This window comes from Myotis lucifugus, unplaced genomic scaffold, assembly GCF_000147115.1.
Source record: "Myotis lucifugus unplaced genomic scaffold, Myoluc2.0 scaffold_100, whole genome shotgun sequence".
Taxonomy (NCBI): Eukaryota; Metazoa; Chordata; class Mammalia; order Chiroptera; family Vespertilionidae; genus Myotis; species Myotis lucifugus.
The window spans coordinates 110,275-136,313 of NW_005871148.1; the positions used below are offsets into that span (position 1 = coordinate 110,275).

A 26,039-nucleotide genomic window follows, 5' to 3' on the forward strand; every position below is an offset into this window, starting at 1 on the left:
TAAGTGCCTGTATATACTCTGTAGCACAGTAGAACCCTGTTTCTAGTTTTTATTGTATATTTAATCTTTTAAAGCAAACATTTTGATTTGTTTATTTGTGTTTGTTAGGTACACTTAAAATTTTTTGATATAAAAGCTTTCATTAGGAGCATGGATCTAAAATTTAACATTGTTCCTATAGGGAAAAAAAATTTGCTTTAAATGATCTGGTTCAAGGAAAACCAAAGATGCTTAATTCTTTTTTTTTTTTTTAAATATTTTTATTTATTTCAGAGAGGAAGGGAGAGGAAGAGAGATGGAAACATCAATGATGAGAGAGAATCATGGATTGGCTGCCTCCTGCATGCCCCCTACTGGGGATCAAGCCCACAACCCAGGCATGTGCCCTTGACTGGAATCGAACCCTGGACCCTTCAGTTCTCAGGCCGACACTCTATCCACTGAGCCAGACCAGCCAGGGCAAGATGCTTAATTCTTATGGTTAAAGAAAGAGACAGTGTTTTTGACCACCTTAATGACCAACAAATATAGTCTTTCTTAACTTATCTTTCTTTGAGGAAGAAGCTATTTAATCTTTATGGCAATTCCCTCCAAATTTCCATTATCTTTTACCTTCTCCATGAATTTCCCCTTTGTTTTCTGTATAATTCAGTACCCCCTACTTTTTAAAAAATCCTAATGAACAGTTTTTTAAAACAAATCTTAACACCACTCTACTAGCTGCACAGAGTAAATGATAGATCAGAGATTAAATCCTTGTGCCTTATAAAACCAGCCTTGTACCCTTCCACCCACATTCCTCCCTGGCTAAGATCTAGCTCACATCCACTTTGAAGTCTTGCCTGACACTTCTAGTCTGTGCTGCCCCAGCTTTTTATTTACACCTCTGTCATGGCTCTTATATTGTAAGTAGGGGCCCAGTGCACGAATTCGTGCACCTTGAAAGGAACTGTGGGTCTCGCGGCTGCAGTGGGCACAGGGGCAGGTCTTGGACCATCCTCCGCACTACTACCCAGCCCCTCCCACCATGGCCCTTGTCCCCTGTCTGTCAGCAGCTCCACTCCCGCCACTGCCACTCCCACGCATTGATGGCGCCGGCCTCGCTTGCACCTGCTGATGGTAAGGAGTGATTGGGGCTGGTGCCACCAGCGGGTGCAAGTGGTGGCTGCTGCCCTGATCGCCCCTCAGGAGCAGGGAGAGGTGGAGAAGCCCTCAAGGGCGATCAGGGCCAGCAGCTGCCACTCGCACCCGCTGACAGCATCAAGTGATCGGGACCGGCGCCGGGTGCCAGCAGCACTGGTGGCAGCTCCTGTGCTGGCAGCCGGTGCGAGCACTGGGCAGGACCGCAATGTGTGGGAGCAAAGAATTTTCAGTTACCACCAGAGGCTCGCCCCGATGACAGTGACCAGCGCCCCACCTTGTTCTGGCGCCCCCGCTCACCTGCTCCACCATCCCGCCATGGCCGACGCCTGCCTGCTATCGACACCTGCCATGTTCTGCGCGCCCCCCCCCCCCCCCCCCCGGGGCCGGCACACGTCATAGTGACCATAGTGACCGGTTGTTCAGTTGTTCCACCGTTCGGTCTATTTGCATATTAGCCTTTTATTATATAGGATTACCAAAAATGTACTAACATAGTATAATATCACAAAAGTTGTAGGAAATATTAAAAATCTGCAAATAACAGAATTACTTCTGTTATATTTTTTATTTTTCCCCCTTTGTATTTAACTTAAAATTAACATATTTTTATATAGCTTTAAAACTTTTATGGCTCCCTAATTGTGGCATAAATAGAATAGTATTAAACTCTCCCCCATTGGGCATTTGTTTCTATTTTTTTATATATTAGAGAAATGCTGTGGTGAATATCATCTGCATTCTAAATTTGTTATCTCTGTGGAAAATGTGATATTCGTCTTCCAGTGTTCCTTCCCCTGGCCAGTTTTCCCCCTGGAAAAAAAGAAAGTCACAAAGTAGCATAAGAGAAAGAAAGAGCATGAAGTATGAAGTTGTAGCAATTTGGATTTGAAATTTGGGCTTCTTTACTTACTATTTAAGTAGCTTTGAGAAAATATCTTACATCCTCTGAATTCTACATCTGAAAATGGAAATAATGATACACCTACCTTGTTTGGTCATTGTGGGCATTAATTGAGATGAAGCCTGTGAAGGACATAGTGCCTGATACCTATTAACAGGTACTCAAAGGTAGCTTTACAAATGAACTGTTCAGCAAGATCAAGGAATAAATTGTTAAAGTTGAGTTCTCTCTCTTAGCTTCTTTTCTAAACAAATCTCTATTGTAGACTGAATTAGTGAAAATACCAGGAGGGTATTTTTACTTTTTAATTTGTAAAAAGTGTTGGTTTGCTTGAAAAGATCATTTGATTAAAATTTTTGAATCCAGATGGTTCATTGTCCTTCATTATTTTTTCCATCCGAATTGATCAGTTTTTTAAGTTGAAATTTATTACAGTTGAAGTTACAGTGTGGATGATTGGTAGCTGCCTTTTAAAAATATATATTGCTAACTTCTCAGTGGCAAAAGAGTGACTCTAGTGTCAATTATTGAGAAGACTGGCAAAAAATGAGCTTAGTTTGTGGCCTGTTACGTTTGATGTATAAGATTTTGGAAAAATTTTTTAGTTCCAGAACTTTTTCTTCACTACCATACATTTTAGCACCTAATTATCCTCTAATGTTTAACCATTATATTGAATTTTGGGGGTTGGAAGAGGTAAACCAGACTCAGTTCTTGTCCTAAAAGACTTTACAGTCTGATGAAACAAGCATATATTTATGATACAGTATGGCAAATTATTTTACAGCTCTATGGTTACAGTTTATTTATTCAACTAAAAGTTTGCCTTGAAAAAGCAAAGTATCTTTTTGTTAGGTTAACATTCAAATTGTCATACCATTCCACACTGAATTAATTTAATTTAGGCTAGACTGAAGTGTAATTTTTTAACTTTGGTCAATTCAGGACTCACAGATCCTTGTGCCCTTTACTTTGTAACAAGAAGGGAGCCAGAAAATTGATATTCTGATTTAAAGCCAAATTACTGGTTCTTCCTTTCTGATGAGAAAGAACCTCAAGCTGTCTGAACCTATCTTCATCTTCAATTCAACTGTTTTGATTTATTCTAGTTGCAGTGATAACTTGCCTGATTATGGTCACATATGGCATTATACAGGCTTGTTTATCTCTTGGCAAATCATTTAAGGAATAGCTGCATTTGAGATACTTTGTCAAGAGATTGTGTTTTTTAATTCCTTGAATCTTGGGAGTTTAGTTTTGGTGATTGAAAATGGAATGTTTTTACAGTTTCAGTAAAAAGCAATGTTACCAACATTGAACAGTATTATAATATCGGTTTTATTTGCTTTCTATTACTATGACATATTTTCTTTAGTACAAGATTGATTATGAAGAGTAAAACATAATATGGCCCTTTGTTTTTAAGATTCTGTAGTCTTCGTAATATAGTCAGTCTAAGAAAGCCAGTATCCCAGTGGTTGGTAGTGTTTTAGTTAATAATTTCAATGCTTGCCATTGAAAGAAGAGTTCATATTACTATGCTCCTAATAAATTGTTTAGATGTTTTAAAAGTCTGAATTTGTGCCACAGTTTTGATTGTCTACTACAAAAGAATGAAAAGTTAAAAATAACCCCTCATTTGATTGCTTTTGAAAAAATAACTGTAGTCTTTTTTTTTTTTTTCAGGGTAATCACTTTGATCAGTATGAAGAAGGACATTTGGAAATTGAACAGGCATCACTTGACAAGCCTATTGAATCGGTAAGATGATCAGTGCTTAATTTTGGGTCAAAGCTAGTTAGTTAGTTAGTGTTCGTGTGACACTTGATGTGAATGAAGTTAAACTTATTAATAACGTATAGAACAGTCTAGAGTTGTTTTCTTGCATGTCTGACAATAAAGAGAATTTGGGATATAATTTAATACATTGGGTTATCAGTCTGAAATAATTTATAATTTTGATGAAAATGAAAAAATATCATTTGGCCCATACTGATATTCTGTTAAAGATAGCAAGTTAAAAGTTTAGTGTTTTGATAAATTGAGTAAAATGTATTTTGATCCTTTAAAAGCTTCACCTTTCCTGGGCAACACAATCATATAATGTAATGTTCTATTAGGAATAGTTAAAGACTAACACATTTTATTTACCAGACAGACTTTTGTAAAACATTGTAAATTTGGTTTCAGAGATGTCTGGGTTTTGTCAAAAGTTGATTATTCCTATCTCTTTACACAGTTTAGTTTTGGATATTGATAACAAAGCAATACAACAAGAAGATTTCTCTTTTTTACTCTTAAATTTTTTAAAATCTTAATTTTTAAACATTGTTTCAATTTTGAGAAGCCCTTTATTTTCAAAATACACAGTCCATTGTTAAAATGTCTAAACTTGTCAGTATTTAATATTTCTGCTTAAGTGTACATACTGAATAAGGGTTCGGTGAGTTCAGCTTGAATGAAAAATAATCAAAGAGGGAATCTTAATCTTGATAACAACAGTCAAGACATCCCCTCTCTCCCTTTAAAATACACTAGCTTTTTCACCTCCCGCAGGAAAATAAGGCAATTTAGAGAGCACAGATATTGTAACTTTAGCTTTTATTTTCACAACTATAACATAGTAAAGGATCAACATATATTTATGTTCCTAAATTAGGTTGGTGTTGTGTGTTTGTGTGTGTGTTTAGATGTTTACAGAAATTTACACAACTTGGGGTGTTCGACATTTTTCTTCCACAGCAGTTGGCCCATATTAGCTAAGCAGCCATGATCTGGTTTGTATTGCACGGTCTGCCTTTTTTTAATTTCTTCTCTAGGGTTTCTTTCTCCCCCACTTCCCCTTATTTCTGTTCTTCTGGTCCAGTGAACACTGCATATAGTACCTTCTGTCTTAACGTGCTGGCATGATGCTAGACTTAGGCATGGCAGTAAATGATGACGCATGTGATAATGCTGCAGAGGGAGAATTCACATCTGATGTACTGAAAGCCCAGTCTTGTGTTTTGACTTAGGATAAAATGCCAAGCCCATTTTGCTCAGTTAAAAAAAAAATCCTGAAGTTTTTGCCTTGTTCTATATCAGTTTTCTATTTTAGTTTAAATGTTTCTTTGGGTCAAAGTTTAAGAACAGAGAACTGTCAGAAGCAGGCTCAAGTACCATTATTCTACATGGTTGATTAATATAATTCTGGGGTACTCTGACTTAACAGTAGCAGACATTTAATTAGACTAAATTTGCAGCCTAGTATTATCACTTTTCTCAACAAAGATTTTTTAAAAGCACTAAATTAAATGATATATGACATTTTTAAAGCTTTCTTTTAGGACTAATTTTAAGGGTTTTGGGACATTCATTCCTTTGGCATGTGAGACTAATGATCTTTTTCCTCTCACACTGTCCAGGATTTTTTCTAGCACATGTCATAGGGATAACACTATCAGAAGACAGTCTGACTGAATAGTCATTGTTGAGTAATGTCCGTGAGTAGCAGTGGAATTGATATATGCCTTATTTATTAAATAATAGTGTCTTCTCCACTTAAAATAGTAAATGATATAGCACTCAGACTGGATATTTAATTTTTTATAAATAGATGTATGATCAGATATATATTAATCAATTATACTTCTAATATAAATTTACTCCTAAAATACATAAATATATGCATTATTTGTGCTGTGGTAGTTTAGATAGGAGGAAGAGGAGCTTCATAGCGTACATTATGCTAGATAAAGGTGGGACACATAAGATAGGGGAATTTTATTTCTGTTATCAAATCATTTGGAGATAAATTTAAAGTTCTTAAAGACACTCAAAATAATTGGCATTAAGTGTGGTGTGTCTCCCCTCACCCCCCCCAACAAAGAAGTGCCCTCTAACCTAAGGAATCCCCACCAAGTACATATATATTAGTTTTATGACTGGCTGAGTATATTGAGTTGTTTTATTCTTAGGGGGGAAATGGTTGCTTTTAACACACAGAAAGAATATCTATCTGCTGAATTAAAATCTTTCTCTGCAGCAATATCTATTGAGAGGTACTGACTGTTTTGCTACAGCATGCAACTCAAAAGTGGCTGGAAATATGCAGCTTTGGGAGTCTACAGATCATTGCAGGAGCTAAAGGTCTAGTCATTTTTTTTTATTTAACAAAGGTAATCTGCAGCAGCTGGTAACCGTGGAAGTCTCTGCACAGGTTTGTGCCAAGAATATGCCTGTTTGAAGGGTTATTGTGAGTATAGGATTAAAGCTCTTTTTGTTTTGTAATAGGGTAAATTTGTTGCAAACCAGCAAGATGGGAAATGAAACACAAAGATGCAATAATGCATTATGCTTTCAGTAAACTTCTGAAGCTTAAATTTGTTAATGAAATGATACAGGTATTTTAATTTCAATCAGAAAATGTTGAAAACACTTAAAAATCTAACATTGGTAAAGTATTTAATAATCTTTATTATAAAGTTATATTTTAACCAACTAAATATCTTTGAGTAAAATTTCTAGTCAAGAATAAAATACTGTTCTAAGAAAATTATGAAAGAATCACTAGACAACTTGATTATACTAGTATGAATTAGAGAGAAGGTGGAAAGTATTAAACATTTTACCCTTATTACAAAAACTTTTTAAAGCTTAAATTTTAAGTTACTGCTTAATGAAATTTTTAGGTCCCGGCCATAATAATGATGACCGTCACATACTTAAAGATAAAATATTTAGAAAACAAATAAAACTTAATCTAAAACCATAGATAGCCCAGTCTAGGATTTCACCATAGTTCCCAAGAATTGATTGGTGTGATTTAGGACATATGGTCCTTTATGACTTTTACTATAGAAAGAAGATGACAGATCAGAAGGGAGAGTGATTATAAGCTATTCATAAGGCAAAATGCCTGCATTATAGACTTAAGATATGTTGTCATTGTTGCAGTTGGAACTAAACTACCCATCAACCATTAGTTGGTCTTTTTTCTACCTGACTGATTAAAATCCTATCTTTATAGTTGTCAGGTTGACCAAGCAAGTTTTAAAAATTAATGTAAGTTTTTAAACTCCAGTTGCTGATGTTCCTTTTGCTCACTAGGGTTTTAGAAGTCTATGTATAATTGGTTTTGTCCTGTTAAATATCTGTTTAGATCTGTGGACTCCACTAGTTCCAAACTGTAACTCTGTAAGACTGCTGATTTGACATTTAGCAGTGACCATATGTGGACTGCACTATAAATAATGTGCTTCTTGGAGCTGAATGGTGTAGCATTACTATATGGCTTTTCTCTCCAGTCTTCATTGTGTCATCTGTAGTGAGCTATAGATTTTTTGTTTTGGGAATTTTTACAACTTGTTTGCATGGGTTCACCTAGTAGCATTTGGTTTTTGCTTATAGAGTCTTTAATACACAGTCAGCAAAACTTACAATCCACTCAAGAAACTTAACCATTTTTGTCACTGTTTATATAGACTAAATGTTATAAATTGAATGTGGCTGTCAACGAAAAGAAAATTCAATGTGGAATTAATATTCATCTAGTCATTGGCATAATTATATAATTTCTCTTGAGACATGATTAATATTCTATTTCTTGCTATAAAAATTTTGAATGAGCCCCATACAAAAAAGTAAATTTTTATGTGTTTTGGCAAACTCCTATTATACAGATTGGTGGTCACTATTGCCAAAATAATTATTGTTACTTTGAATGGTATACAGCTTTATGAAGCAGAGCAGTTTCCTGGGAAAGTTTTCTACCTAATAGTTAATAAACAGAAATGTTGAGGAATGACTGAAACAATTAATAATGGGTGTTTTGTTTGTTTATTTGTTGTGTTTTCAGTATATTGGTAGTTTATAATACATTTTTCTTTCAAAGATCTTATTTAAAAATTATATCCTCACATATATTGGAGGGGAACAAAGGATAAAAATGTAGCATTTTAATTATACATTTAAGTTTGTGTATCCCCCTCCCCCCCTTTTTTAAATTGGTTTCAGAGAGGGAGAGAGAGATAGAAACATCAGTGATGAGAGAGAATTATTGATTGGCTGCCTCCTGCACGCCCCCCACTGGGGATCAAGCCTGCAACCTGGGCATGTGCCCTGACCGGGGATCAAACCGTGACCTACTGGTTCATAGGTCGACGTTCAACCACTGAGCCACGCAGGTTGGGCAATTATACATTTAAGTTTTGAACTAGAAAAAAAGTTTTAAAAGCTAACTAAGGTAAAAATAGTTGGGGTTTTCAGCTTAGCTTCAGACTTTTAAACCAGAATTAAGAAGAACTGTTCATGCCTAATCAAAGAAAATGCCACCCTGCCACCATTTGGGAGTCTTGTGCATAGAGAGTAACTAATAGGTTATGGAAAACTAGCTTTTTGTCTACCACCCTTGAACAAAATTCAGTTGCTTTATTAATTATTTTAAAATTAGTATTTCCCTGTAGTTCTTCCATGTGCATTAGGCTGTCATGCCCCCTTGTTAGTCGTAAACCAGCTGTGTTAAAAAAAGAAAAAATTTCCATTTATTTTTGGTTCTATGAGATTATAATTAAATTCCCAATTATATATTATTTTAAAAAATAATACATATATTTTTAATATTTTTAAGACATATTCTCGCTTTTAGAGTGAGAGAAAGGGTGAGGTAGAGAGAGAGGGAAACATGGATGTGAGAGCAAAATATCGACTGGCTACCTCTGCATTCCCCCTACTGGGGATTGAGCCTGCAATCCCGACATGTGCCCTGACCGGGAATCAAACCAGCAAACTTTTGGTGCATAAGGTGACGACCAACCAAACTGAGCCACATCAGCCAGGGCCACATTATATATTTTATTTAAAAATAAAAAAACTAAAAGATACTTTAGTCACTGTTAGTGACTGAAATAGTAATTGTTACTATTTTAGAAGTTAAATTTATTGCTCATTGCTCTTGTTATGTCTAGATTACCTGTTTGGGCTATAAATAACATCCATGAGAATAATTAGCAAAATCACAGCCCTAAACAGAGAAAGTAGATTAATTATTTTCACAGGCTGGTGATTGAATCCCTTGTTCTTTTATAGTGAAAGTTTCATGAACATTTTTATCATTTCAGATGTAGATAAGTCTGCTTTGTTCTACTTTGTATAAGGCTTCTTGGTATGCTTTCCTGTGTTACCCATCCTTAAACCTATTGGATTTTTGACAAGTGTTTATAAAACTTTCTTTTTCTTTTTTGGTAGGAAAAGAGACCATACTGAATACTAACCCTTTCTGCAGAGTCATAGAGCTTCTTATTTTCCTCCAAAAGCAGGTAGTCTGGAATGATAGGAAAGGTCCAGATTTTCGCTATTAGTCATTCACTAAATTTAAGAAGTTGGTGGATCTAAGAAGTTCTTGGATATATGTCTGTTGTTTTTGTTGGCTTTGTTATAATCACAAGGACATAGAGTAGCATATTAATAATTTTAATATAGTTCCTGACATTTCATTCCCTAGTCATACTTGGGAAAGTAGATTTAATTAAAGAATAGTTTTCACCTGAAGTTTTAGAAGAGACTGGCCACTACCATTTTGTATCAGTAGCTTTTTTGAGAAGGTGACAGCCATCTTGAGTGGTTTTGTAAAAGTGGTGCTACTGTGTATAACCCTAAATTTTTCTTTTTTCTCCCTTTAACATTTGCTTTTCCTTTCACTGTTGTCAGTCACAACACGCTGCTCTTGAACCTCTCAGCTGGTCTTGACTCGTGAATTTACTTATGCTTTCACTCTTTAGTATATACATTAATTGCAAGCAGTGAATTGAAAACAAGACAAAAAAAAAAAAAAACGACCATTAGTGAATGGACAGTTTCTTACTTTGTGTTACATTTAACTGTTCTTTTGACAGCCCAGTTTTTAAAGCCAGGTTCGTATGGAAATGCTTTCACTCCACTTGCACTGCTTTTGGAAATAGCGTACTGCTTCATCTGTCTGTTTATTTTAGTGCATTCATAATATAACACAGTCAGCATAATGTCTCATCTCCACTTAGCCAAAGATTGAGTTTTTTTTAAATAAAAAAAGGGGGGCAGCAATTATTGTCAGCATGGTTTAATACCCTAAATCTCTGTGCCAAGTACAATTCTAACTTTAGCCTGTTAAAAGATTAAACAATAATTTAATCAACTACTTAATCTTAGAGTCATTCTGCTTTCTTTGTCCTTTCTGTAGTTATTTAGTTGTAGGAGTTATGATATAAAATAAAGATTTTATGTACAGGTAAGTTTATTTTCATAATCATATAATAAAGGTCTCTTTATCTTTTCATATTTTGCTAACACTGCTTGTACTAAGACTTTTATTTTTTTTCTTCTTTTCTTTTTTTAAAATATATTTTTATTGACTTCAGAGGGAGAGAGAGATAGAAACATCAACGATGAGAGAGAATCATTGATCGGCTGCCTCCTGAACGCCTCACACTGGGGATCAAGCCCGAAACGCGGGCATGTGTCCTTGGCCGGAATCGAACCCGGGACCCCTCAGTCTGCAGGCCGACAATCTATCCACTGAGCCAAACCGGCCAGGGCTGTACTAAGACTTTTAATTGTTACTTACTTTCTTTACAATGAAGTTATTTATAAATACTTAGGCACTCAGTACTGGTTAAGGGGATGCTTTTCCCGACATTTCATTTGAGAGGAGAGAAGGGAAGAAGAGGCAGCAGTGTTAGATTAAGTGTTTGTGATGTTTAATAACAGAAGTTATCACCTCGGCAGCATTTTCTAATTCTTTCAGTTCCTAGCAAAAAAATTTCTAGTGACCTTTTGTGTATCATAATGATTTAGTGTGTGTGTGTGTGTATTTTTTAAAGCAGTAGTATCTTTTGTTTTAGAAACAAGTTTTTCATTACCTTTTTAAAAAATATATTTTTATTGATTTCAGAGAGGAAGTGAGAGGGAAATGAAGAAACATCAGTGATGAGAGAGAATCATCGATCCGCTGCCTCCTGCATGCCCCACTCTGGGGATTGAGCCCACAACTTAGGCATGTACCTCAACTGGGAATAGAACCATGACCTCCTTGTTTATAGGTCGATGCTAAACCACTGAGCCATGCCAGCCAGGCTCATTATCTTTTGCTTCATTTTTGTTTTTATAAAAGTCTCCTGATCTCTTTCTTTCTTTTTTTTTTTTTTAAATTGACTTTTTATTTATTTATTTTTAATATATTTTATTGATTTTTTACAGAGAGGAAGGGAGAGGGATAGAGAGTTAGAAACATCGATGGGAGAGAAACATCGATCAGCTGCCTCTTGCACACTTCCTACTGGGGATGTGCCCGCAACCAAGGTACATGCCCTTGGCCGGAATCGAACCTGGGACCCCTCAGTCCGCAGGCTGACGCTCTATCCACTGAGCCAAACCGGTCAGGGCTAAATTGACTTTTTAGAGAGAGGGCAACATGGATGTGATAGGAAAACATAGGCAGCTTCCTACTGGGGATTGAGCCCGGTATGTGCCCTGACTTGGAATGGAACCAGCAACTTTCAGTGCATGGGATGATGCCCAACCAACTGAGCTGCACAGGCCAGGGCTCTCCTGATCTCTTTTTCCTCCATCAATGAAGTAATCAGCTGCTCAGCCCTGTTTTCCAGTTTGTATGCTGTCATAAACTTATAGAAGGAAATTGTCCTTTATAAAAAAACACAAAAAACATTGGGGAGCCTTAATCTTCCTCTTCTTTCTGTCAGAGAAGGTAACCATACAATAATTTTTTCTTTCCTCTATAACTCCAAAGAACATTTTATCATTGATATGGAGCTAAAGATAAAAAGCAGTTTCATATAAGATGTTTGATTTTTATATAGAGATTTATGGTTTTGTTAGCTTTATAAATTGATTTCAGGAAATAATGAGGTTATTTTCAAATGGTGATACTAGATTAGTACTTTAAATTAACTTTAGTAGATATAGAACACTTTTAAAATAATTTTTAAGTGTCTTCCTCTGGATAAGCAGCATCTTTTTATCTGACACAGTTAATGGTTATTTTAGCTTTGTCTCTATACTGGACAGTATTTGTAAAAACAAAGAATTGGACAAAGGTATGCAGAGGTTTCTAAGATCTTGACTCCTTACACAAAAGCTGACATTTAATTGTTGTTTCTGGTGTCTTTTCATACAATTTACATTGAAATACCTTTTCCGGTGTGCTTCTAGGTAGATGAGACATTATGTATATTGGTTTTTTTCCCCCCTACATGCACTAATGGTTCTTTACTGTTAACTTATTGCTAGGCCTGTTTCATTCTAACATTTTAGCATTTTTGTTAGATTACATGTTGAAATGCATCACTCAGTCTGTGCTTGAGCTCATTTTATTTTTCTGTTTAATCAATTTAATTTCTTGTTTTACTAACCTCACTGTTTTTTCGGTTTAATATTGGCTGCATGCTAGTTAAATATTTACATTTTATATATATATAAAAACCAATCAAGTCTAGCCTGGATTTTGCTCTGATTGTGTTTTCATTTCTAGTGGTGGGGCAGTCTTACACTTACAACTTACTTTGTACCATGAAAGCCTGACACACAAACAAAATAACTAAACACAACATAGATTTTCTTTAAAAAAAAATAATCTTAAAGTGGTGCTGTCTAGGTGGTGGATATGATTGTATAAGTACCTTGATTTTATGCTTTTTTAATGTTAGTTTTGAACTTCATAAATGTATTCTTCCCTCTTTACCCCTTCCCGTTTTTCTCCTTTTTAAAACGTTATGTACAAAAGTTGCCCGGCACACCATCAGAAAGGACCTTACCCCCTATATTATTTTCATATGAAATACTAGCCAGCATTTCTTTTTACATTAATGTCCCTTTATTGGGCACATTTACCCCCTATTATTAGCACCTTTTTGCATGCATATATGTAGACTTATCTCTTGCTCATCACCTGTTTAATTGTCACTAGGAAGGGAAGAATATATTATTGGAATATTTTTGGTTTGTCTTTCTGTTCTGTCTGTCAGGATAATATTGGACATCGCTTACTCCAGAAACATGGGTGGAAGCTGGGCCAGGGATTGGGAAAATCTCTTCAGGGTAAGTTTTTTGAATGTACAAAAAAGAAAGAAAGAAAACAGTGTTTCTGATGCAGATCTTGTGCCTGAATATATTTGTTGTCCTTTTTAAAAAGCTGTTTGTTTCTTCCCCCTCTTCCTCCCCTCCCCTCCACTCCCCGCCCCTGGAATAGTCTGTTTTTCTTATAACAGTATTTTAAGTCACTATTAAGCTAATAATTTGTAAGAGTAAGCTGCTGTGTCATGAATACTTTCTGGTCAAAAATATTGTGTATGGCTCCACCTGTTTTAAGTTTTTTTTGGTGGAAGTAGTCAGTGAGTTGAATAAAAGAAATACGTAGTAGCAGGGTATGCTTTGTGTCATTTAGTGATGTTGTATTGTGGCTTCAGTATTTTAAAGAGAACCATTCAATAGCAGGTTTTAATTTTTGTGCTACCCTGCCCCTCCCTCATTCTCCCCGTAGCTGGTTATTGCCTTGGCTCTTTTTCTCTGCAGTCATAGTCTATGTAGTAGTAGAGAGAAAATTAACCCATTTTATCTATACTAATAAAAGGGTAATATGCAAATTGGTCAGGATGCCCTCACAGTAACGACCGAACAGCAGGCTACGTGGGGCAACAGGCCGGCAGGGGGGTTAGTGAAGGATGATCAAATGACTGAACAGCCCGCTGCATGGGGGCGATCAGGCTGGCGGGGGAGGGGGCAGTGAGGGGTGACCAGGCTGGCAGGCAGATGTGGTTAGGGGTGATCAGGCTGTCAGGGGTCACTTAGGGGTGATCAGGCAGGCAGGCAGGCAGGTGAGCAGTTAGGAGCCAGCAGTCCTGGATTGTGAGAGGGATGTTCGACTGGCAGTTTAGGCCCGATCCCTGGCATCGGGCCTAAACCAGCAGTCGGACATACCCCAAGGAGTCCCGGATTAGAGAGGGTGCAGGCGGGCTGAGGGGACCTCCCCACCCCTGTGCACAGATTTCATGCACTGGGCCTCTAGTATGAAACATAAATGGAAATAGAGGTTTCCTATGGTTCTCTGAGCAGAGAGGCCAGTTCTCAGGTTCCGATCAGACTGTAGAAAATGTATGGCTTAAAGTTTCCATTGCATTTATTTTTTATTTTAACTATGCTAATCATTGGATAAAAACAAAATACTTAATATTTCTACTTCTGAGTTTTTGCTAGTTGGAAACCAGCCAACTTCATACACCTTTTTTTGCTCTCTGACATTCAAGAGCTATTGTTTAGTCTTTGTTTTTGTTTTATTGTTTGCACATGTGAACAATACCTCAGAAATGATGGGGAATCATTGTACTTCTATATCTGAAAGGGATCTTTGGGGAGAGGTGTGCTACTGTTGACAATTTTTTTGCATTTTGGAAATGAGTGTGTGTGTGTGTGTGTGTGTGTGTGTGTGTGTGTGTGTGTGTAAAGGACTCAGAGGAATTATGACTAGGGAAGACTTCATAGTGAAGTCTTAAGGAGGGAGGATAATAGTTATTACCAAATATAAGATGATTACATTTGGCAAAGAGTAGGTATGGCTGGCTGGATCAGAGAATGCCCATGGGACAGTGGGTTTTTATACTTTTTTTTAGCATAATCTCCACAATTTGTTTAAAAGTTGAACCTTAATATATAAAGGGGAGGAAGAGAAACTACAGTTGTTTTGGTTGAAGTAAAGTTCTAGGTTGCCAGGACTAGTTTGGAAACCATAACTAGAGGGCAGTAATGGGAAATTTGTTCAAATAGGCACAAATCTAGTACTGGTCGAGTGTTTACTATGTGCTAAGCACTTAACAGATATCTCATTTAATTCTTAAAACAAGTCTGTGAGATAATTACTGTTGTTCCCATTTTGCAGAACAAGAAACAGGTCTAGAGTTGCCAAAGAATAAGCAATCAGTAAATGACAATATCAGAATTCAAATTTTGGTCTTTCTGACTCCATAACTCACACTGTTAACTAGTATACTGAATGTAAAAGCCTTTAAGGCCTCTCCAATTTGGAACTTTATTTTGTAAGCCAAGGGCAATTTTTTAAAAATATATATCTTTATTGATTTCAGAGAGGAAGGGTGAGAGATAGAAATATCAGAGATGAGAGAGAATCATTGATCGGCTGCCTCCTGCATGTCCCCTACTGGGGATTGATTGAGTCCTCAACCCAGGCATGTGCCCTGACCGGGAATTGAACCGTGACCTCCTGGTTCATAGGCTGACGCTCAACCACTGAGCCACCACATCTGGGCAAGAGCAATTTTTGATCAGAGGAAAGGTATAGACTTTATAGCAAGAAATATTAAAGATAATGTAATCAAGATTTATTTTACAGATGAAGTAATTTAGGTTTAAGGTTCCAAAATATGTTAGAGATAGTGCTGAAACCAATTCCAAATTTTCTGATATTTGAGCTGTTCTTTCAATTATACCAACCAGAACATTTGCATTACAAGTTAAATACTAATCCGGTCAAAGTATGTCTGAAGATGAAAATGGAAAACCATTTAGAATATTGTTTGGGTTTGAGTTAAGGGTCTAAGATATAGTGATAGCAATGGAAATGGAAAGGGAGGTATAAATATAAAGGATAATAACAAAATCAACTATGAAGCACGGTGTACAGTCAATTTATATATGTCTAATTAGCAAAACCTTGTTCCCTGGGTTTAGTGTAAATCTTTTTTTTTTTTAAATCCTTACCCAAGGACATTTTTTCCATTGATTTTTTTTAGAGAGAGTGGAAGGGAGGGAGGGAGAGAGAGAAAGAGAAGCATCAATGTGTGAGAGAGACAGAGAGAGAGTAATCAATTGGTGGCCTCGGGAATCAAACCCTCGATCCTTCATTGCACAGGCCAACGCTCTAACCATTTATCCACACAGGTCAGGGCTAGTGTTAATCCTTTGTAATAAGGATTTATTAAATATTTACAGAGTGTTCATGGATTACCTAACTTGAAGTCGTCTTTGTGGTGGGTATCATTCCTATTTTACAGATAAGGAAACTGACAGTCTGAGCAATACTAAAGACTAGAATAGCCCTAACTGGTTTGGCTCAGGGGATAGAGCATCGGCCTGCGGAATGAAGGGTCCCAGGTTCGATTCCGGTCAGGTACATGTACCTTGGTTGCAGGCACATTCCCAGTAGCGGGTGTGCAGGAGGCAGCTGATCAATGTTCCTCTCTCATCGATGATTCTAACTCTCTATCCTTCTTCCCTCCTCTCTGTAAAAAATCAATAAAATATATATTTTTAAAAAAAGAGTAGTATAATTGTGCCAAGCCCTATGCTATAATTAATATGCTCTAATGGATATAAATTCTGTTTCCCAGAAAGATGTGATGGTGGTGAGAAATGCAGGTACTACAGAACTGAAATATACAGTAGTTAATTCTGGCCCAAAACATTGGAGATAGCTTTGAATATGATATTTTTACCTTAGGGCACTTGAAGCAGTCGTTTGTATTCTTCATGATTAATATAAATTTGTATATATTCATTAGCAACTTGAGGCTAGATTGAGCAGTAAGAACCTTGCCCTCATTTTTAGGGATGGTTGGTAATTGGTCTCTAGGGAAAAAGAAAATACTGTAATTTCCTCACTTACATTTTTCTTATACTTTACTAGAGGCCTGGTGCACGGGGTAAGGTCCCTAGGCCTAGCCAGCCATCAGGGTCGATCTGTGGGACGACCAGCGGGGCAATTGGGGGATCCCCACTTGCACCTGCCTTGGCTGGCTTGGGGCCTGCGGGCTGGGGGCAGCTCCTGTGTTGAGCGTCTGCCCCCTGGTGGTCAGTGCAGGTCATTCTGTCGGTTGGTCAATTTGCATATTAGGCTTTTATTATATAGGTTGTTTCTTTCTTGTGGCATTTTTATGCTCTACCTTGTATAATTTATATTTATGTATCTCTTAACCTTCATTAGACTATAAACTCCTAAATGATAATTGCTATTCATTTACATGTATCTGTTGTTGCTTTTCATGTTTTTTATTCTGCATACATTTATTGAATCCTTAGAATGTGCCAGATCCGTACTAATTCTTAGGAGTTCAAGGATTAATATATAGCCTCTGCCCTCCAGAGGCTCATGTCTAATAGGGAGACAAATGTAACAAATAAATGGAGTGCAGTATAGTTGTGAAGTTAAAGGTACAGTGGGGGCTTCAGAGCAGATTGAACATGTGGAATTTCAATTTATTTCTTGAATGATTTAACAAGTGAAAAAATCACAGAATGTGAGAATAAGGAAGCAAGCAACTACATCACAACTTTTTTAGTAGATACATGGAATCTCCTCATTCTTCCATATAGAAGCACTGATGTTTTAAAGTAGGATCAAATGTAAACATGAAAAGAACACAAAGTAAAAAGTGTATTTTATAAGAAATTTATTTTATTAATGAAAAAGGCTAAAATTTCCATTAGAATGGCTACCAAAATATGACAAACAAGTTATATATTTAGAAAAGAGGACAGGGCGTGAAGCAGGACATTTCATTCTATAAAACTTTTGCTTTTTAAATTATACCTATACAAATTCTATTCATTGGTGACATAAATGAGATGTTTAATTTGTATATTTCAAATTAATATTTATTAGTAAGCATTCACCTATTTTGAGGGGGGATAGAAATAGAAATAACTTCTTGATAGAATCTGTTCCTTTGGTTTGCATAGTTGTAAGTGTTGGGTTGAATTGAATGGAGATGATTACTCATAAGAAAGTCTGAAGACTGGATTTGATCTTTCTCTGCTATTTGAAACATCATTTTCCCCATACAAAGATGTGTGGGAACATTGTTAATTTTACTCTCTTAGTTCAGACACACAGGAATTAAAATTTGGAGGCATTTCTTAGGGGCTAGCTAATCTGTTTGAATCCCAGAATTTTTCATTGTAAGCACCAGAGACTTTAAAGTACAGCTAGAAACTGGAGAAAGACAAGGAGTGATAGAAAATTATTAATATTTTAAGAATACTTTAGAATTTTGGTTCTCTATAAACATTGAGCTCTTTGAAAAGAAGAATTAGGTTTATCCATTATTTACTTCCATCTCATGGTAGCAGGTATAGAATAAACACTCAATAACTCATAAATCTATTATTCATTTAAATACAAGAGAGCTCTGGCCGGTGTGGCTTAAATTGGTTGGAGCATAGTCCTGTAAACAAAAAGGTCATGGGTTCAATTCCCAGTCAGGACAAGTACAGGAGGCAACCAATAGATGTTTCTCACATCAATGTCTCTCTCTCTCTCTCTCTCTCTCTCTCTCTCTCTCTCTCTCTCTCTTTCCCCATCCCTCGCTCCTCCACCGTCACCCCTCCTTCCTCTAAAATCAATAAAAATTCTATATAATAAAAGGGTAATATGCAAATAGACCGAATGGCAGAACAACTGAACAACCAATCAAAGCATAATATGCTAATGATATACTAAGGCTGCTCAACTGCTCGCTATGACGTGCACTGACCACCAGGGGGCAGTCGACCAGTCACTATCATGTGCACTAACCACCAGGGGGCCAGATGCTCCGACCAGTAGGTTAGCTTGCTGCTGGGGTTTGGCCAATTAGGACTGAGCGAGATGGGCTGGACATACCCTGGAGCCCTCCTGTGGTCCCTCCCCGGCCTGATCGTGCACCGGTGGGATCCCTCAGCCTGGCCTGCACCCTCTTGCATGACCCCTCGGGGGATGTCAGAGAGCCTGTTTCAGCCCAATCCCGCAGGCCACTCCCTTTGGGAGGGCGCCAGACGCAGGGCTCATGGCTGGTGAGTGCAGCTGTAGGAGCGCAAGCCTCTCCTGATCCGGGCTGATTGGGCGCGAGCCCGCAGCAGGCACTGTGGGGCTGGGATGAGCGGGAACGGCAAGTAGAAGCTGCAGACAGCGACGTTGGACTGCGGGTTTCGGCCTGATCCCTGCAGGCAACCCAGAGGGACCCCACCAGTGCACGAATTCGTGCTCCGGGCCTCTAGTAATAATGATAAAATACAAGAGATTTTCTTTTTAGTTGTGGTAAAAAAAATAATGTAAAATTACCATCTTAACCATATATTTTTGTTCTTTTAAAGACTAGTTTATTGATTTTTAGAGAGGGAAAGAGAGAGCAACATCAATTGGCTGCCTCCTGTACATCCCCCACCGGGGCGTGGAATCAGGGATCGAGCCCACAACCTAGGCATGTGCCCTTGACCTGGGAATGGAACTGGCAATCTCCTGGTGCATGGATGATGCCCAACTAACTGAGCCACATGGGCCAGGGCCATCTTAACCATTTTTAAAAAAATATATTTTTATTGATTTCAGAGAGGAAGGGAGAAGGGAGAGAGAGATAGAAATATCATTGATGAAAGAGAATCATTCATCGGCTGTCTCCTGCACCCCCCCTACTGGGGATCGAGCTGGCAACTCCAGGCATGTGCCCTTGACCGCATGTGCCCTTGACCGGAATCAAACCTGGGACCCTTCAGTCCACAGACTGACTGACATTCTATCCACTGAGCCAAACCAGCTAGCGCCGTCTTAACCATTTTTAAATTCACATTGTTGAGCAAAGCCCATCTGTTTTGAATGGCTAGTACAGTGTCTTCACCCTTCAAGATGAATGGAACCCTTATTCTGTTGCAACAATAAGGGCTGATTTTAATTGTCTTATAAATGGCTCTTTATTTTTTTTAGTGTCATATTCTACAGTGTATAGGCATTGTGCTGGTTTCTCTTACATAACTCTTTCTGTAATAACCACATGATTTGACCTAGAATATAGCCACATTTATGGCATATTGAGATAACTCATGACAGATTTTTTTCATTGAACCAATCCTTTGCTATAAATAACCACAGAAGAAAATCTTTTTGTTCTAGTGAAAATGATAATGCCACCTTAGTTTTGCACAGACTAGTCAATGCATAGAATTTCTAGACTCATGACTTTTTAAGTTCTTTGTGTTTACTAGTTTACTGTTAACTTTCAGTTGTGTTTTTATTTTTTATTTTAGGGCTCTAACATCTTTAACATTTAAGCCTGATATCTTCAGGATATTTTGTTAACGTTTAACATTATTTTGACCCAGGCAAGGTTGTTGCAAAGAGTGCCAGTTCTTGGGACTACAGTGCAGATATCTTGTCACTAGATAGATTGGGGAATAGGGCATGCTGATTCAGGAATGACATTATCTGTGGCAAGATAGAAAATTGTACTGTATAAAGTGGGTTTATTTTTGTACTTGAATTTCCCTTATAATTCAGCTTTTGTTCTTCCTTAGTGTTTATTAAAATATTTCAAAAGTTAAAAAAGTAAGAATGGGGTCTGATATTATTTTATATCTCATTCTGTTTACAAGGTTCAATCAATAAGACAACCAACAAATATTTATTGAGCTAATAATATATTTTAGCTATATCAGCCATTACTATCATAAGCCATGGATAGAGTAGATCAGACATCATTCTTGCCCTCAGGGTTACTTTGCTTTTTATTTTTATTCCTTTAATTAATTTTAGAGAGAGAAAGGGGGAGAGACACAGACAGAAAGACAGACATCTGTTTGTTGTTCCACCTATTTATGCATTCATTAGTTGATTCTTGTATATGCCCTGTCTGGAGATTAAATCCACAACCTTGGCATATAGGGACAACACGCTAACTAACTGAGCTACCTGGCCAGAGCAAGTCTTGTGTTTTTTATTGTTGTTAATCCTCACCCGAGGATATTTTTTCCATTGATATTTAGAGAGAATGGGAGGGAGAGGCAGAGAGAGAGAGACATCAATGTGAGAGAGAGACATCAATGTGAGAGAGAGGCATCCATTGGTTGCCTCCTGCACTCACCTGACCTGGGCTGGGGATTGAACCTGCAACCCACCAGGTATATGCCCTTGCCCAAGAATCAAACCCAAGACCCTGCAGTGCTCGGGCCGATACTATAACCACGGAGCCACACAGGCCAGGACCAAGTCTTATTTTTTAATTACTGTACACCTTTGAAGATTTCTTAAGGCTAGAGACCACTAATCAGTTGTGAAAGTTTATTCTTATATTCTTATTTATTAATTATTGTATTATTTTCCATACGAACAACTGTAAAGCTACTTTTGCCCCACTGTGTATTTATACCTGAATGAGTTTGAGACCCATTATGAACATGTTCGTTCTCTTGAGTCAACAAATATTTTTTAATTAAATGCCCCTCTATCCTAGAAACTGTGTCAGTTATTTAGGATACAAACATAAGTAAAACTGAGAGCATAAAAGTGTTTAACCAAGGACCTAACATTGTTTTTCCCTCTCCCCTAAGTCTCATGTTTTGGATTATTTACTCTGAAAGTTTATTTATTAAATTGATTTTTCCATTTAAAAAATAAATTGATCTTAGCATAATGGTTAGCATGAGACAGCCTTCAGTGAGGTGATATAATTTTTCACCAAAACAGTCCTAACTGGAGTAAAAGTATATTTCCTGTAGGTGGTTTTTATTTTTTTAATTGAAAGTGCTCCTGAATTCCCTTTATTACCTCTCCCAAGGTTTGACTATCTTATGTCATCCCTGGGTGAGATATCCTTTCCTGGTTTAACATTCTGATTCCATAATACTAAAGTCTTTTTGCCCCTTCTCTGTCCCTGTTCATTGACATAATAGATTATATGATTAAACTTGAGCTACCTTATCCTAGAAAGCAGCTCTGATACTTTGGAAAGATGAAAGGATGGAGATTCCTGCAGGTCATAGTTAAACTGTGCCCTTAGAAAACATCTATATTTGCCCAGCCGGCGTTGCTCAGTGGTTGAGCATCAACCCATGAATTCTATCTCTATCTCCCTTTCCCTTCCTCTCTCTGAAATCAATAAAAAAAAGAAAGAAAGAAAGAAAACATCTGTATTTGAAAATCAAATTAATCTAGTTGTTGTATAGATCACTAAATAGGCTATGGCAAGAATATAATTAGTTTTTTAGTACTGGAAAATTTGAATTCTGTTTTGTGTTGGAAGTCTCTTTTTTTCTTTTTCTTCCCCCCCCCCTTTTTTTAAAGTAGGGAATAATTAATGTGCCTGGTGTTTTCAGTTAATGTTTATTGAGAGGTAGCATATATTATGTTACAGTTATCTCAGTGATGCTAAAAGTAATCATTGTTTTTATGCTATGAAGACTATCAGTTTCAAGAGAAGTTTGCAAAAGTGAAGCTTTGTTTTGGACATAGATGTACCCTTTTTTACTCAGTGTTTCTCAAAATTGTATGTAATCACTATTTTAATAAATGAAATTATATTTAAATGCACTAACATATAGCTTACTATAGAGACCTATTTTTAATAGTTTTGCAAGTCAGAGAATAGTCATCCTAGTTTTGTGTTACTCTTGATTTTCACATATGTATTTAAGTCGCTTAAAGTAAGAAAAAAATAGATTTAAAGATGTTAGCTCAGTTTTATCAATTTAATGGCCTTTTAGAAGTAGATTTACTTTATTTGGTTGCTTTTATACTTTTGCTTTATTAGGATTAGACTTTAAAAACAATTTTAAACATCTTTAAAGGACAATTTCAGACATTTTTAAGCCTTCGAGTCATGTATGCATTGGCTCCACAAATGTTCTGTGTCTCTCTCCCTCTCCTCATGCCAGAAGTTTAAAGTGGTAATATTAAATATTTGTAATAAATATTTGTTGTTGAATGAATCTTAGTAAGTGGAAAGGCAGTAGAGATAAATTACGTTCTTACATCTGTTGACTATCCAACCAGTTTTTAATCACTTTGGAAGCTTCATTTCTAATTTATTTCTATAGGAAGCCATGTACCTTCAGTGTAGGTGATTACCAGATTTTGGTTGTCCTTTAATATGTTTTTCCCAGTTGTTCTATTCCTGGATTTTGTCTCTTTAAGAGTCGTGTTTCTCAAAAGAAAAAAAATAGTATTTCTCTACATCCCAGGTCTTTGGGGCCAATTTTGGAAGATTGGTATATCTTTAACTGTTTTAAAATAAAAACTAATTCATGAGGGATGGTTCTCAGAAACAGAGGGCAATCAAAGGATTTTTATTTTGGCCTTACTCTCCAGTTATAAATCATATACCTTTATATTTTAGCAAGAGATACATATATGAACATTTAGCATTTTTGTCACTGTAGAAGTAAAACTGCCTTTTAAAATAGAGAAAGTACAATTCTCGTTGGTCAATAAAACATGATTTAAAGTTTTTTCTCTTCAAAAAAATTTTATTGAGATACAACATTGTATTAGTTCTAGGTGTACAATATAATTTTATATGTGTATATATATTTAAAGTTTTTATTTAAAAATACGAGTATCAGTTTTTCCCTCATTACATGAATTCAGTATTGGCACATTCTAGATTTGATATGCTTTCTTTTTTTCTTTCCCCTCTCTAGTTGGCCAGATCAAAGTCATAGCATCTATAGATCTTTGGCTGAGGAAGACAATTTCTTTGTAGGAAAGTATTTAGTATTTTGATTGAAGTTCCCTTCTTTGGAGTGAAATAAGCAAAATGTTCTTAATGATTTTAAGAAATATTTGCCCCCTTCAAAAGAAACCAAGAAATAGGGAACCTGGATAGAGAGTTCAATTTATTTTTAAAAGAAGTTAAATTTTCTAGAGAATATCATATTAGCAAACATTCAGTTGCTACCTACCTTTTGAAATTCATCACTGAGTTGTTATTCATGTGTTCCACCGTGGTGTTCTTTATGATAGGATTTATCATTGATCACAAATGAATAAATTGAGGGGATTTTTTTTAATGCTATAACTTCTTCCTGTATGTCTGGAACCTCTTAATGGAAAGAAATTACTACTTGGCCTGGGCAGTAATGTCACTTTCAGATTGTTTTTAAAGCCAACCTTTTTCTTTTCTGTGAGTCACCTCTGAGTGGACTAACTGAAATTTGATAGCCCTTTTGATGCCACTTTTCTCTGGAGTTCCTTGTCTCATTCAAAGCTTGACTTTGTTGTATGCAGAAAGATGTTGGCAGGCCTGGGAAGAAGACTTCATTAAAAGACAACAAATTCCCGGGTTTCGGCACCAAAAAGAAAAAAAAAAGACAACAAATTCTAAGGAAAACTAATTCAAGAGTTTTACTCATTCATAGCAGAACTCAAATGCACATAGTTTTCTAGGCACTGAAGATCTAAGGTTATTTTCCAGACCTTTTACTCGTATCTATATATGTATCTATATCTGTAGATATATCTATATATCTGTAGATACAGATATAGATATTTTTTTTTTTTAGGAAGGTCTTGATGACTCCCCTCCTGCCCCTCAAATCCTCTTAGCTTTCTTTTAGTGAAGCAGATGACTTCATCACTGTCCAGCTGATCTTTGATATTACTTCTTTAAAGAAAAGTCCCGCCTTGGGCCCTGAATACTGATTTAGCAAAATGAGTAGTTAAATGAGAAATTGGAAGCTAGAGCTAGTTCTCTCACTTTGAAGAAACACCTTCTCGCAGCCCCTGCATAATTAAAGAGGAGGTTGTTTATGTTCTCAAGTAGCAGCACAAAAATCTCACACCCTGGTCCAGTATGAAAATAACTGCTGTAGCACAAAGTGCCCTTCCTCTGTCCCCAGCTGAAATTGGGGGAGGGACAAAGCCCAATTGTTACTTTACCCCATCCCATCTGCCTGCTAGAAGGCCTGTTTCCCACCCTAATTGGTTTCTGCCTAACAAATGGTGTTTCTTTTTTACAGCATTATGATCCTGGACTTGTTGTGGTGATGGTAAACTTAGCAGTGGTAATTTTTTATTTTCAGACTGAATACTCCTTTTGTCATCAGTGCACCAATATGTTAGGCTTACTTTCTCTGTTGTAGCCTTCATCCTTCTGCTTGGTCTTTTTCATTTTCCTTTCCTTTCCTTATGCAACTTGTCTGATCCTCGTTCATTAAAGGGTAATGTTAAGAAGGGATGTATCTGTTTGTGTTAGAAGTGAAAAAAAATCAGTTAAAACATTAAATTTTAATACTGTCAAAAACTTGATTTCCCCACAATGTAATGGGCACTAGCACTTGCTACTGCAATTTATAAATAAATTAAAACAAACTTTGACTGCCTTAGAAGGCAAAAGTACTAATGCAGAGTTTATAAACAGGGGTTTACAGAGGTAATGAATTTATACCAAAACTTTCTTGATTCTTGCATAACAAATTCTGACAGACCAAAAAAGATACCAAAACAACAAAAAAAGTAAATTCCTTTGTTATTTATTTTTTCAATTCTTTCATTGGACCATTTGTTTTTACCAGTAAATCCCTGATTGAGACGTTATGAAAGTGATATTGCACCTAGGAAGTCATTTTTATAACCTGTCTTAATTTGGTCCTTTTGCTAAAGATTGCAGTCACTGCTTATTTATTATACCATTGGGCATAAGGTAATAATGCATTTTCATTTTGTTTAACTGGCAGTCTTTGATAGTATCTAAAAGAAGGCTGTATTTTAGAACTTTTTTTCTGGCATTAGAGGCTCTTTATTTACTTAAACTTTTTTTCACTATAATAATTATTTCTGATTATCTCCTTATTGTTTAAAACATAATGGGATATTGGTGATAAGTAAACTTCTGAATTTGTTTTTATTATTATTTTTACTAAAAACTAATCCCACAGTTATAGAGCAACTAGGTGCGAGTGGTTGCTGGTCCCTTTGAAAACAGTTTCTTCTTTTTTGTCCAGGACCAAACCTAGTCATAATCATGGCATCTGTTATTATTTTTTTAATTTGATTTTGGTAATACCTCAAATTTAGCCTGACAAAACTTAACTTTTAGCCCAAAGGTATAATATACATGTGTGTATAACAAAAACAAAAAAATTAAAAAAAACAATTGTTTACACCAGGCTGAGTGAAATGATGAGGGAAGTAAACATTGTGTTTTTTCACTAAAGGTGTACAACGGATAAGGTAAGTCCTCTTATCAGTGGGCTTACATCACAATAAACAGCG

General features: G+C 36.4%; 1 protein-coding gene across 1 annotated transcript in view; it reads left to right on the top strand.

The window, feature by feature from the left end:
* GPATCH8 (G-patch domain containing 8) overlaps nucleotides 1–26,039 on the top strand; it is a 75,903-nt gene that overhangs the window by 18,004 nt on the left and 31,860 nt on the right. The window contains 2 exon segments of the mRNA XM_006092454.3: nucleotides 3,731–3,805; nucleotides 13,039–13,111. Of these exon segments, the coding sequence (XP_006092516.1) occupies nucleotides 3,731–3,805; nucleotides 13,039–13,111 (148 nt within the window).